General features: G+C 42.7%; 1 protein-coding gene across 2 annotated transcripts in view; it reads left to right on the top strand.

Moving 5' to 3' along the window:
- Positions 1–542: 542 nt before the first annotated feature.
- The window catches only part of KDM7A (lysine demethylase 7A), a 61,038-nt gene continuing 47,476 nt past the window's right edge, over positions 543–14,104 (top strand). For both annotated transcript variants that reach the window (XM_062491860.1, XM_062491859.1), the window contains exon 1: positions 543–675. In XM_062491860.1, coding sequence (XP_062347844.1) covers positions 560–675 — 116 coding nt within the window. In that variant the 5' untranslated portion in view covers positions 543–559. The remainder of the gene's footprint in view (positions 676–14,104) is intronic.

The raw sequence follows: 14,104 nt of genomic DNA, 5'->3' as shown, positions 1-14,104 counted from the left end.
CCCGCCCCTCCCCGCGTGACACCGCGCGGGGGGAGAGGGGGCCCAGCGCGTGCCTCCCCGCGGCCCGCCTCCCGGGAGGGGCGGCACGTGCGCGCCCCGCCCCGCCCCGCGCGCTCCACGGGGGAAAGTCGCTCTCCGCCCTGCCGGCCCTCCCGCACACGCGCAGTCCCCGCCGCTGCGGGCGGCGCGGGGCGGGCCGCGGGCCGCTCGGCGGGGCGCAGGCGCGGCGGGGACGGTCGCCGAGTGGGGCGGGCCGGGCGGTGCTTCCCCCCGCCCCCCTCCCGTCGCCGTCCCCATCCTCCTCCTCCCCCCGCCTCCACGGGGGCCGGGTGACGCACGTGCGCGCGCCCCCGCGCGCTGTTGTCCGCTCGCTCCCGTGCCGCCCGCCCCGTGCGCGTGCCAGCCGGCGGCGGGGGGCGCGCGCGGCGTGCGGGGCCGGCACGCGCGCTGTTGTTATTGGCGGCGCCGCCGCGTCCGCGGCGGAGGGAACGGGGCGGGGGGGAACGGGACGGGACGGGGAGGAGCGGAGCGGGCGGCTCAGTCAGGGAGTTCTTTAAAGATGGCCGGAGCGACGGCCGCTGCCGCGACCCCCGTGTACTGCGTGTGCCGCGAACCCTACGACGTGAGCCGCTTCATGATCGAGTGCGACATCTGCAAGGACTGGTTCCACGGCAGGTAAGGCGCCGGGAGCCGCGCCGGGGCCGGGCGGTGCGGCGGGGCAGCCGCCGGGCGGCACCGGGCACAGGCGGTGGCAGTCGCCTTCCCCCCTCCCACCGGGGGGGGGGACAATGGCTGCGCGGCGGCAGCACGGGGGGGAGCGGCGGGCGCTCGCACGGTCCGGCTCTCCTCCCCACAGCCGCCACCGCCGCGGGGACAGTTCCGGCGGCCGTCCCTGGGCACATGGGTCCGCGGCTGTGAGGGGGCGGACGGGCCGGGCCAGGCGAGGGAGGGGGGGAACGCTGCTTACGAAAGAGCAACAGATGCGGGGCCGGCGGGGTCGGGGCCACCCCGAAGTTATTGCCGACTGTGCAGAGGCGTCGCGTGTCCCCCCGCTCTCCCCGGTGATCTCTCCCGGGACAGGCCGGTCTCCCGGCGGAGAAGTGCGGGCGCCGGGGCTGTCCCCGGCCCGGTGCGAGCTCCGGGCTGCTCGTGCGTTTTGTTCGGGGGGCGGCGGAGGAGGAGAAAGAGGGTCGCCCGGCACCTCTAGCCGCTTTGACGTTTCCAGCCTGGTCCCGAGCGGCCGCCGCCGTCGCGCGTGTGTTTTGCGAGCCGAGCGTGTGAATAATAAAAGGCCCGTCGGCAGCCGCTGCGAGCGGGAGGAAGCGGCGGCGGCGGCGGGGATTCACGGGCACTTAGACAAAGGAGCAAGTTGGGGGCCCGCGGCGGTGGCGGCGGCGGCTCGGCCGGGTCGGGGCTGCGGGGCCGCTCGGTGCCGCCCCCGCCGTGCGGGGAGCGCTGGGGAGCGCGCGGCGCCCGTGATTGACAGCCCGGCGTTTAAATACCCCGAGCGGCAACAACAACAGCGCCGGCCGCCCGCGCCGCGCCCCCTGCCGGCCAGGGCCCGCACCGCCGCCCCCCGACCCTGCCCGCCGGGCCCGGCGCTCGCAGCGCAGCGGCGGGGGCCGTCTGCGGGGTCGTGGTTGTTTGGGTTTGCTTTTCCTTTATTTGTTCTGCTGTTTCTTCCCCTCAAACGGCAAAAGGCAGACGCGGACAAAAAGTAGGTTGCGTATCTAGGTGTTACTTAACAGTGATTGTTACACACGGGTGTTTTCTTGCCACGTTTTAGGAGGAAAGGAAGGCTCGCAGCGTTTCAGATGTTTACTCGTGTTTACGTCGAGGTGATTTGTTCTTTGTACATGGGCTTCACTCGCCTCGAACTCCAGTAGAACAGAAAGTGTGAAAAGGGGTTTGTAAACCAAAAAAACTGGCAAAGCAGGATTGTTGTACCTTGAAAACAACCTCTCATTAATATTTTTAAGTAGACTGCTACTACCCTTGTCAGTACTGTTGTTTAGAGCGAGACACACGATAGCTCTTTTGGGTTACAGCAGCTTCATACAAGTTTGTCAGAGCTCCGTCACTGCCTGCAATAAAGGTGCAGGCAATGCCTGAAGTGTTTGTACGGTTACAGGTTCTTTCTCTTCCAAGTCTTTTTCTGCATTTGTGTAGTTGCTCTTTCAGAATGTCCTGGCAATTGCTCAGGTTCTATGCAGGCTTAACTTAAATGCCAGCCTTGTGTGTGGGTATTGCTGGGCTATGGGTGAATTAAATTTCTGAAATTGTTGTGAGGTGGAGAGCACTGCCTGATCCAAAGGTGGGACAGACCACTTGGTAGTTTTCTTGGACCTTGAGCTGCAGAAAGCTCCACACAGGTTCCTATGATTGAGCTCTGCCCTGTAATGGGTATAAAAAGCCTGCTAGCACTGAACTGCCTTGATAGTCTGAAACCCTAAGGGTGGAGAATAAGCAAGCAGGCAAAATAAGGAGGAAAATAAGAGCTGGCAGCAGCCATGTTGCTTTGGGATTTAGTTGCATGCTCACCCAGTCTCATGACTAAGGGGCAGGTTTTTGGGAGACTTGTTTCCCTCTGCCACCTGTGGTCTGCTCTGGGAGTGCCTATCCCCTTGCTTTACGAGCGTCTGAAGACTGTAACACAGCTTGTGAAAGAAAACACACACTCTCAACTCTTGAAGTTTTTGATAAACTTCTTAGTTTCATGTTTTCTTGATTTTATTTTTTTTTTCCTGACCTGTGGAATGGGACTGATGTGTGTTCTATCTTAAGAAACATACCAGGCTGTGGTGTACTAGCATGATACCTAGCACCTAGTATGATTGGATTATGGACTCTTTGCTGCCTTCCTATGTATAGGCAAGAGAGTGTCTAACAGTACACTGGAGGCCATACAAAGTCTGTTCTGACAGATTGTTACTTAGTCCCTTTAAATTTTTATGTGATACTTTTTTTTTCCTGTGTGTTCTTCTTGAACTCTCTGTCTTCAAATTATTTGTACTTTGGTTTGCTGTTATCAATATATTTGCACTATGAAATACGCGTTTTATTGCTTTTGGCAAATATTTGTGTTAAAGGAAATGTTTTGTTGTGCCGGGCAAGGCACTGAACCTGCATTGTGGGTTTCAGTTACTCTCTGAGTGGGCCTAACATCCAGCCACAGTCTGGTGTAATTACCCCTTGTGAACAAAAGAGTGTAACGCGGGTGCCTGTGCGCTGTTTGAGGCTTCATCGCCTTCCTGAATGGCTCGCAAGAGTGCGGAGACTACAGAGCTTTAGATGTGACAAACTGTCAAAGCTTTCAGATGGGTAAATCCATTTGTATTTTAGACAATTTCTGTGTTTCCCCCATCTTTTTATCTGCTTTAAATGAAAGTGTGACATTAAGCTGATTCCCACTTTCTGACTTGTCTAGAATATACTCCAGCTAGAATGTAGCACAAAAAGTCCTTTATGCTGCTCTGTGTGTTCACCTTTTTCTTCGATCTGTTCTGTAGCTCTTGAAACCTCTTTTATTTCTTGGTTTCATCTTTGAATGACATCTTGATATGTATCATTCTGTGATACTTCTTGTGCTGTTTCTGCCTTTCCTCATTTTTTTTGATGCTTTGCCTCCGTTCTTAGGTTAACGACATGCCGTCGTCTTTTCTTGTTTGCTTTTTTTTGCTGTGATGTATTGCTTACATATATTTTTAAAACTGATTTTGCAGTCGGCTCTGTTCTTGAGATATGTTTGTGAAGTTTGCAGAAATCCTGTTGAAATTTTTGTCCTTTCTTCTGTCCATGATGCATGTACTCAGCTAGATTTATATGAATTGCTTAGATGTGACTTATTCCTGTCGACTAGATCTCAGGTCAGAACAAACTGAAGTTTAATCATATGGTTCAGTTTTTGTCTGCACAGTGTAATGCTGTCTGTGATATTTCAGGAGTAAAGTATTGTAGAATTGGCCTTTTGAGGAGGTTGGCTTTGTAAAGCTGCTGGTACTGTACTAGTTGTAAAAGAGTGTGGAGAAGTCAGTCAGGTAAACTGAGGGTAAAAAATGAAGTCTTCTGTGTTGCACTTCTCTGGGGATGTTTTGTTTCTCAACAAACATACAGAGAACTTCTAACATGTCTCGATGATGAATAGGTGAAGAAATTATCGTATGTGTACATGTCAGTTACAGGTCTCTGCCTTTTGAAATGCCTGCAGCCTTTCTAATGTATTTTTTACATTACGAAAAGATGTTTTGGGTGTGTTTATTTTTTTAATTAAGCAAAGGATATGTTTTACTCTTCAAAGTTAATGGGGCATAAGGAAGGGAAAACATACTTTTTTAGTGTTGTTGAAAATTAGCAGTTTACCTGAAAATTTCATGATGGTGTCAACTTGGGTGTCTTCCCCCTCAAGGAGAAAATTTTTTATGTTTACAGAAGTAAATATTTGAGCATCTTAGAGGGCAGTCAGGGAAATACAGCACTAATCTGTATGTAGTGTATGTATGTATACGGTTCTGTTGCAAAGCAAAGTCAAATTGATTAAGTTTTTATGGAATTGTTTTTTAATTGGTAGCTCTTGCTCTCAGGATTAATTCTATATTTTGTATAGTCTTGAAAGAATTAACTTTGCTGTTTCCTACAGCAGTTCATTGGTGGTATTTTGCCATTAGGTGTTTGATGCTTTTTACAGCTTTATCATTATTAGGAAACATTTAATAATATAATTTGAAAAGAAAGGTGATTCGTGTGCTGTTTGAAGACTATAATTTAAATCGCAGATGCCTTGAGGCCTTTTGTCCTCATGTGGAGGAAAAATTCAGTGCCAAAGTCACATCTGAGCGAAGTTCACGTAGAATGTGTTTTTTTTCTGATATCGTATAGATTTGAACATGTCTTTTTTGGTCTCCGAAGAAACACGGAATTTCTCATTCACTTCTTAATACGATCTCAATGTAAAATCAAGTTTTCTGTCTTACAGCTGTTAGGTTACGTGGTACAGGTCTGTCTGAAGACACTGATTTGTACTCTGTAGGCAAGCTTTCTCCTTAAGAAAAGAAGGAAATGCATGTGCTATAGTGACTACTTTTCCTGAATTGGTTCTTTGTTTTGGAGCTTTATACATGAGGTTCTGCACGATGGGCTTTGCCAACTCTTTGCTGCTGAAAGAGGCTGTCCCGCTCCTGGCTGCATGCTACTATAATTCCTCTTTTGCTGGTTCAGTGCGTGCCTGATTGGTAAATCAACTCTGCTCAGAAAACTGACAGAACCCATTCTCTTGCGGGGTTAGCTTTTTGTTGGCTACTGAGCCGAGTGGGCTCCTGAAAAGGCTACGATGAGTCCAAGAGTGTTGCAAAAGGATTTGAAGCAATGTGTTGTTGGAGATGATACTCCGAGTGGAGTTGCTCGTTTTTCTTCCTCACTGCCCACTTTGGGATTGATAGCTCACCCAGTTTTTGTAGATCCTTGTTTTTGTGTCTCAGTCACCATGTGTGATTCTGCCCAGACCCAGCTGCTCATCTAGTGGGGTCCAGGGGAATCAAGGCATTTTCAGTGCAGCTTCAGGAGCACAACCCCAGAACATCATCTGTTTGCAAGGGTAGGTGAAGTTCTTGTATCTGTCTGGGAGGACAAGGCATGGTGACACTCATGTTGGAGAAGGTGGAGATGGCAAAGACTCTGTCATAAATGTTTTCTGGTGCAGACTCTTTATAGAAAATTAAGGCCTTGTAGTTAGGAACATCCAGGGACCTGAACTGCATCAGCAGATCCTTGTCTGGTCAACAGAGCTTTGGTCTGACACCAGAGAGCTTTCAAGTTGACTTTCTGGCTCTTGTGTTGTATAAGCTTTAAATCCTTCATGTGGCAATTTGGTGGATCTTAGCGAAATGCTTTAGACCTCAAGGGAAAGCTAATGTGTTTAATCTTACTTTTTCTTGGCTTAGCCATGTTTCCTCAGAAGTAAGATGGAAGTCTCGACCTCAGTCCAATGAGCTGTGTACCCTCTGTCAAAGAATTAAGTAACTTGAAGTGACTTGAAGCTCTTCTAACAATACAAAAGCTGAAAAAGTTTTGGTTAAACTGAAAAGAAACTAGTTATAATGAGGGTGCTAGACAAGCACTTGTGTAACTGGGTGTCTGTTTCCAATCGTTTTATATTCTTCATTTGGACAAACAGTTTTTTTCCTGTTGGTTCCCATCTGTGAAGTGGGAAGACTCATTAATACATATTAAAGTTAGATGTGTTCTACCATAATAAGCACTGAAGAGAGTTGCAAGTATTCAAATTGCTTCCATTTCTGAAACTGTGTAATAACATGTAGAATTGTTTGCAAGTTTTTCTCTTTATAGTTTTCTTGAAGAACTGGCTTTATTGAAAGTAGGTGTGCTTCGAAAGTTAACACTCCTTTCCTTGTGATCTGTAATTCTGTAATTTTTTTCATTTGTTCTGGAATAAAACATAGTGGATGTTTTAGCTTATGCCTTCTGATAAAGTAGCTAGGACAAGAAAAAAACATATTGTCCAGTAAAATCTGTAAGAGAACTGAATGGTACGCAGTTCGGCTTTTTAGATTAGAGTCCAACAAGATTCTAGTGAGTTTCTAAACAGTTATTAAATGGTAGTAGTTGCAATTTCTAAAGCACAAATTAATTATTAGCTTTTCAGTGTTAGTTAAAAGACAGATGTTCAGATTTAGTCATTTAAACACTACCTCTAATCTTCTGTAATATTGTAGTTGACCTATATTTTTGGTATAATTGTTTTTGTTTTGGCCATTCTTGACTGTGCAAATGAAGATGCTGTAAGTATTTGTGCAGTTTAACTGTGAATTTTTTAATAGCTAGTTAATTTATGATTTTATTATATTCCAAAATGTCATTTGTTGATGCTCATGGAACACTTTGGTATCTTCCTTTCCCTTTGTTGTGTTTAATACATAAATGATTTGAGGAATTTAGATGTTTTCAGAAGGCTCTGTTCTGTGGCGTCTGTATCTAAAAACTAGAGCAGTGAGAGGAGTCTGGTTGGATACTAGACTGCTTGGTACACCTAATTTCTGTATGTACCTACTAGGTGCTACAGACAGAATATGAAATACATTCTTTTTGTTTTAAACTTGTCTTGATCTGTTGGTACTGATGAGTTCTCTTAGAGCAACACATTGGCAGTGAAATGGCTTAAGCCTTACAGTGGAGCATCACTCTGTTAACTGCCAGTGGGTGAAATCACATTAATTTTGTTTTCATTCTTCATTTGTGGTTTTGAGCTTTTCTTTTTGTGGATAATTTTCATATTCATTAGCAGATTTTTTTTTATGATCAGTGCAGTTTCTGTGTACTTCCTGTGTCTTTTGAAAGATCCTGTAGTAATACAGTGTCTCCATTCTGTTCTCATGGCAGTTTGCGCAAGTTGAAAGTGAACTAATACTCTTCATGCAACAATTTGTACTTTTATTTTACATCACTGTGAAATAAAGTACCATTGTCTCAACAACTGAGTAATCAGTAAAGATTTCTGTAGATACAGTGCACATACTTAAACTATAAACATGCTCAAATTTTGCCTTTGTCTCATTGCTCAGGTACGAAAATTCAATTAACAGCATTGCTATTGCTTTATTATCAACATACGAGAGAGGTATTTTAATGACATATATAGCTTCTAAAAAGGCTAAGTTATTTTTCATTTTGTCAGTCCTTTCTAATGTATTATAATATTAGCTCATGAATACACAGAACTAACAATCTATGGAGTATGAATCGTCTTGAGATGTCTGCTGTGAGGTGGTAATATGGATTTATGTGGCTGGTAACCCTCCTCAGGTCAATTCTGCTTTTGAATGGAATTAATATTTAATATTGTTTTCTCCATTACTTCAGCATTAACTAAAGTAGACTTCAGAACTGGTGTTTCTTTTTGAAAATACTCAGTTCATTGTTGCTCAGGCAGGCATAAATGCTGATGTTTGCCACAATAGCAAGAGAGTTTTTTTTTTTTTAAACCCTCCCACATTATTCTGTCTTAAAAGCCAATTGGTGTAAGTATGATTGTTCTAGATTTTTAATATATTGTGGTCTAAAGACTATTTATTTTCATCTGAAACCGTCAGCTGACATTGCAGCTTGGCTGGGAAATTAATTTCTTAAATTTAATTGTGTTTGTTCCATTTACATGAATACTTTATTCACTTAAAGGCTCTTAAAGCACTCTTCATGAAAATGAGTGCAAAGAAAGGTGACTCTCTGAGAAATGGAATCTTTGATATTGAAGATATGTGATTGCTCTGATCTGTCATTCTTGCCACTTATCAGGCAGTATTTTCTAAAGGGAGTGATATTTTTCTTTTGGAATATTGGTGTTTGCCAATAAACAAAAGTCCAAATCAGATAAATGAAGAGCAGACAAAGAAACTGCTGTGTGAAATTGCTTATTACCCAATAGTACTTGTAAAACCTCTGGCTGTCTTACTCAACATACAGATTTTTAGTTTTGTTTCAATAACAAGAATATTTGGATCTTTTCACTACAGGATTACATCATGCTGTTTACTTGCAAAACTGGGTGTTAAGAACAAGCAGACCAAGAGAAATGAGGTGTTGCAAGTCAACGCAGGGCTTTTGGGGGGTACTGCTGGGCACGTCTTGGAGGTGCAGAGTGCTGTATTGAGCAGTGTAGGAACAGTACCAAAAGCAAGGTAGCTGTGCTGACGGCGCACTGTGCTCAGGAAGATATGAACAGTCTGCCCCCTCAGCATAGTGTTATCCCTTACTTCATGAAGGTGTGCTGTGTTGGCATATCACAGCCTCAAGCCACTATGTCCTAGGCATTTCTCTGTGCTTCTATTGCTTATGTAACAGAGGACCAAAATCATGTCAAGAAACCTGTGTTCACATAGAGTCTCTTAAATCTCTAGCTACATTCTGGCTGCAGTATTTGTCTTCTGCCCAGAGGGTACATCAGCATGAGGCAAAGGTGGGCAGCAACTTGCTGCCTCTGATGCTGTGCTCTCCAGTGTGAAAAGATAGGACATCTTGGGGCATCCCTTTGCATCACCTAACACTGCAGTAAAATGTGCTGCCCTGATGGAGTGAGTATCACAGAAGTAGTTTAGAATGCTTCTCTTATTCTCACTAAGAACAAATGGGACAGCTGTAGTATTGAGTGATTGGACTGATGTCCTTGCTGAAAAGTGCTTATTTAGCACTTTAGAGCTGAGTGAAAGCAGATGCCTTGGCTGTACCTTATGCTTCCAGCATGGTCAGCTGGCTTGTGCTTGATTTAAGTATGAGCTAAAGTTTGGAATATCATTTGAGTAGATCAGAAATTGCCGAAGCAAAGGTGCAGCTCTTAAGACCTTCTGCAAATATTACCTCCTGACTTCTATATTTTGCCAGTAAGGGCAGATGCCAGTTTCCCTTCAGTTTTTGGAATTGATGGCTCAACTACCATTGCCCATGAGAATGTACTGTGCATTCTATTTCCTGGTCCTTATTTGACTATGAAAATAAAGTTACTGTCTAATGAAAAAAAAAAAAGAACCACAAACTCTCCACTGTGGAGAAGAATAAACCTTTTTTTACTCTTGGTTAGTTGTGATACTCTATAGATCTATCACTATAAGAGGGAACAAAATCTTGAATATTAGTGAAAGGAAAATAATTGCTGATACCATTGTTCAGCCTCTCAATATCAGGTGCTGTTACTAGCTTTTTGTGAAGATGCCTTGCATACAAGTGGTCTTTTCCCAATGGTAGTCCTTACATTAAGGAAGAGATCTGACATTTCTTTGCAACCATCTTTGCTTATTGCACATTAGTGCTCTTCTGCCTTTTTTCTTTGCCCAGCATATGAATGTCAGTGCCTACATCTAGTTGGCTGGATCTTTGTTTTTCATGGGGTTGCACTGTGTCTAATTCTCTTTTCATTGACATCTGAAACACTGATGGTATGTGGGGACTGGGACACGGAAATGAGCCAATATCATGAAAAAGTGGTAAAACGTGGGAAAATAAAGCTTTAGCCTTTCATTGTGATCAGTTTTTTAGCAGACATCTTTTTTGTCTGGACTAAACTTACATGAAACAGACACGGGTGCATTTACACCATGTGATTAAGAGTGAACTGCAATGCATTCCTTACTGCTTTTGATACGTGTGACGAGAAGGGAAGTGAATGCATCCCTGCAGTGTGTGATGGCAGTTCTTAATGCAAGCTACATGGAAAATTCCCAGGGAGTTGCTAGTGGACCACAGAGCAGCTTGAAGCAGTAAAGCCACTATTTGCAGTTTTCCACTCCATTCCAGGGCAACAATAGTAAACTCTAACATGATTTTCATGACATGTTATTAAATGCTTTGAATAGCCTATTTTTCTGGAGGTTTTTTTTTTTTTTTTTTCCTTGTACCACTAACAGGGAATTTGGAGATAGAAGTAGCAGGTAAGTGTTTTATATAAACATGTTGGTTGACCTAGTAAAATAAAATTCTGCTTCTTATGCTAACCTGAGGAAGCTGGACAAGCATCTTTCTAGTATGAACATAGGCATTGCTCTGAGCTCCTGAGAAATTCATCAGCTTTCTGTGAAGCTTGTGCACCATGATACTTTGGAACAAGTTTTTTGTTAGGAAATGTGCTCTATCCCTTAATATGCTTGCCATGTGTTTAGAAGAAAAAGTGTAAATCTCTGTATGATCTTTGTTGGAAACATACTGACTATATGCCAAGAGGATGGGAGTAAAGTAGATACTTCCTTTTCAAAACTGTACCAGACACAAAATAATTGAATGGAACTTATGGTTTTCAGGTGTCTGAAAAATTTGGAATTGAGATCAGAAGATTTTTCTGTTCAAATGGGGTATCGACAAAGGGGGTAAGCAGCCTTGTATAGCAGAGTCTTGTAGGTGCAAAGCTATATGGAGAGAGATCAGGAAAGGAAAGACAATGCAGAAGAAAACTTACCAAAGCAAAGAATCCATGGGGAATACTAACTTGTTTTGCAAGAATGTGAAGTTTTAAATTTGAACATTAATTTGTGTCTGAAAAAAGCCTCTGTACTAAAATGTCTGCTCCAGTGACCAGTCACTCTGAAGTGATGTGAGGAAGATGCAAGTTCTGAAACAGCCAGTGGGCTTGGCTTGGTGATACTTCATGCAAATGCATGGTTGAGTTGTTGATTGGATGGAAACTACTTTATGGTGTGCAGAACATAAGGAGTGATGATCAACACTAATTTAAATTTAAAATGTAACTTCCAGTATCTTTCTTTGAATGAAATCTAACCTGAATCAGCTGCACCAAGTCCAATTTTAATTGCTGCATTTTCTGAAGATAAATACATAGTTTGAGGTTGTCTTATGTAACTCTGTCTTGAATTGCTAAAGGAGAAAAGATGTCTTTTTAAAGAAAGCTGACTCTGGGGGTATTTAAATTGATGTACTACAAATTACATTTTAAGTTTGGGGAATTTTCACTCTTCAACCAGCTTGTTTTTTTTTAAATTTTGGAGTATTTTTACTTTCAGTTAGTTTCATAGCCAGTGCTATGTAATATAAATAAGCAGCTAAATAAACTTTTCTTCTGTAATTGAATTGTAAGAAAATAGCTTAATAGTTTGCATTCAGCAATATGTCAAACTCATTAAAGACTTTTTAGAAATCACTGACCTCTAAATCTTTATCTAGGAAACACTTCTGATAAAAGATTATTCTTCTGTCAAGTATTTGCTACTTTTTTTCTCATTATCTTTGTCACTTTCACATTATGTTAGCGGAGGATGTAAAGAAAAGCAAAACATCATTATCATTTCCAAGCCAGAAAAGCAACACCTGTTAGGTGTTACTTATACTCCAAAAACCCTGGGAGGTATGAGATCTTAGGCAAATTTCAAGTCCTTGCCAGCCCCTGAAATATTTAGAGAAATTAACAGATCTGCCTTTTTTAAAAGGAAAACAGGTTCGTTCTTAGTCTAGTCTCTCTCTCTCTCTCTCTCTCTCTCTCTCTCTCTCTCTCTGTCTCTCTCTCTCTCTGTCTCTCTCTCTCTCTGTCTCTCTCTCTCTCTGTCTCTCTCTGTCTATATATATTATACTGTATTTCTGTAGGAAGTGCTATTAAATCTGAAGACTAAAAAGAAGTATTAGTATGTATTAAGACTTGGAAAAGGTTTTGCTGTTGCAATTCATGCTCGCTTTATCTATTTGTTCACGAATGCCAGGCACAGGGACCAGAACTTAAGATAATGTTGTCAGTGTCTCAGGGTTTTAACCAGACCCTTGTGCTGAGGTCATGTTACACTCTGTTCAGGGCCCATAATTCTTGGATACTTTTCTGTGGAGTAAGAGGTCCTAAGTGGGGGAGATAAAGGGTATCTTTACCTAAAAAGTGAGCTGGAGGTGAACATTCCCCTAAAATGTGTGGGATTGAGCTCTCATAACCTGTAAAAGCACTGCTGCCATCTCGGTTGGAAAAACAAAGTAACTTCTCCCTTCATAACAACTTTTTAGTGCTCAGCACTTGGGCAGTATGGCTTAGATACCAGGGAACGTGGCACATGCTGCATGGGAGCACCGGGTGCGCACAATAGGGAGTGATCTGGAATTTTTGGGTGAAGTGGCAAGGTGCTAGCTGAGTGTGGGTACTTCTGAATTTAAGTAGGCTTTAGGGACCAGCACCTTTAACTGGATATTGCCTGAATAGCCCTATATAGATGAATAATTTCTTCTGTGTTCTTGCAATTTGTTATGATTTTGTTTTTTGTTTTTTCCCCCCTCCTATTTAGATGGTTTTCATATGCTTTAATCTGTGGCCGTTGGCATTTGTCCTGTCATTGGGCATGATTGAGCAATGTCTGTTACCTTTCCCCTTCCATCAGGGCAATTTTCACACATTGATATTTGCACATATTGGTAATGTTGGGAATTTTCTCTCTAAGAATTATTTTTGTGCTTTTCACAATAAGTGAATCATAATGTCTCCTGTACGTTTTACAGGAAGAGAAAATCAGCATTCATCTCCAGGGGACCTTTTGCAATAGGCCCTCTGCTTCATGCTTCATATTTTTCCTGTGCATTTTTTGAACATTCTTATTGGAATCATAGGAATTTTGTCCAGTATAAAGAAGAAGGTATTTTAAGAGATACATGTATGCACACTGCACATATGCTGATATATGGATAAAATAATCTTTTTTCCCATATAAAAGCAGTGGAGCTGAGTAGCACAGACTGTGAAATCAAGGTTACCTCTAAAAGTGTGTGTGTGTATAAAATTTAGATTTAAACAGGTGGATTTGTGCTTTTGCAAATACCTTAGATTACTCTAAATAGCGTATAATAGAAAAAAAATGGTTTTGGTAGCCTGGATCTGAACTCCTAGGAATTTAAGATTAAAATCAGTATGTCAAATTATATCCAGAATAAAAATAATGGATACAGAGAGAATTCAGTGCTGATGTAACTCAATCCCCAAACTCTTTTTTTGCTTTGTTCTTCACTATTTGAAGTTTCCACATGGTCTGGAAATCACCATGCTTCATTAAATCCGTCTGAAGAGGATTAAACAGTTAGATTTCTATAGCTAGAATAATGTATAAAAGTAACTTCTTGATATGTTGTGGACTGCATGGGTGCAGCTTTGACCAACATGCCCCTCTGGACCTCTACAAGCAGCTGAGAATCCAATAAAGATGTCTAAATTATAGACATTATCTAGTCGATTGAAGGAGCTTTTTCTACTTACTGCTCTGCCAGCCAGCCAATGTAACATCTGATATTTAGAGTCATTATCTGTGTATCTGAAACAGTTTGCTTGTATCATAGCTTAAATAGAAGTTAATGTAATCAGATACTCCATCTGCTTTTGAAATGAGCATGGTGAGCTAGAGATGAGCCAGTTTGCTCTCAGATTTCTTCAGAAATGAAGCATCTGTCTCTACTTGCCATTGACTGCAAATCTGTTTGCCTTATACGAGTAAGGTATTTCAAAGTTATAGGAGCCATTGTGTATTTTTTTTGTGTTGTGATTAGAAGGTGCAGAAATTATTCAGCTTAATAAAAGGCTTGCTCCAAAGTTCCTAGCAATGTCTGAAAAATACTGCAGGCTAGAGGAAGAATGACT

The sequence above is a fragment of the Cinclus cinclus genome, chromosome 4 (assembly GCF_963662255.1).
Source record: "Cinclus cinclus chromosome 4, bCinCin1.1, whole genome shotgun sequence".
Classification (NCBI taxonomy): Eukaryota; Metazoa; Chordata; class Aves; order Passeriformes; family Cinclidae; genus Cinclus; species Cinclus cinclus.
This window is presented reverse-complemented; position numbering and strand designations above follow the sequence as displayed.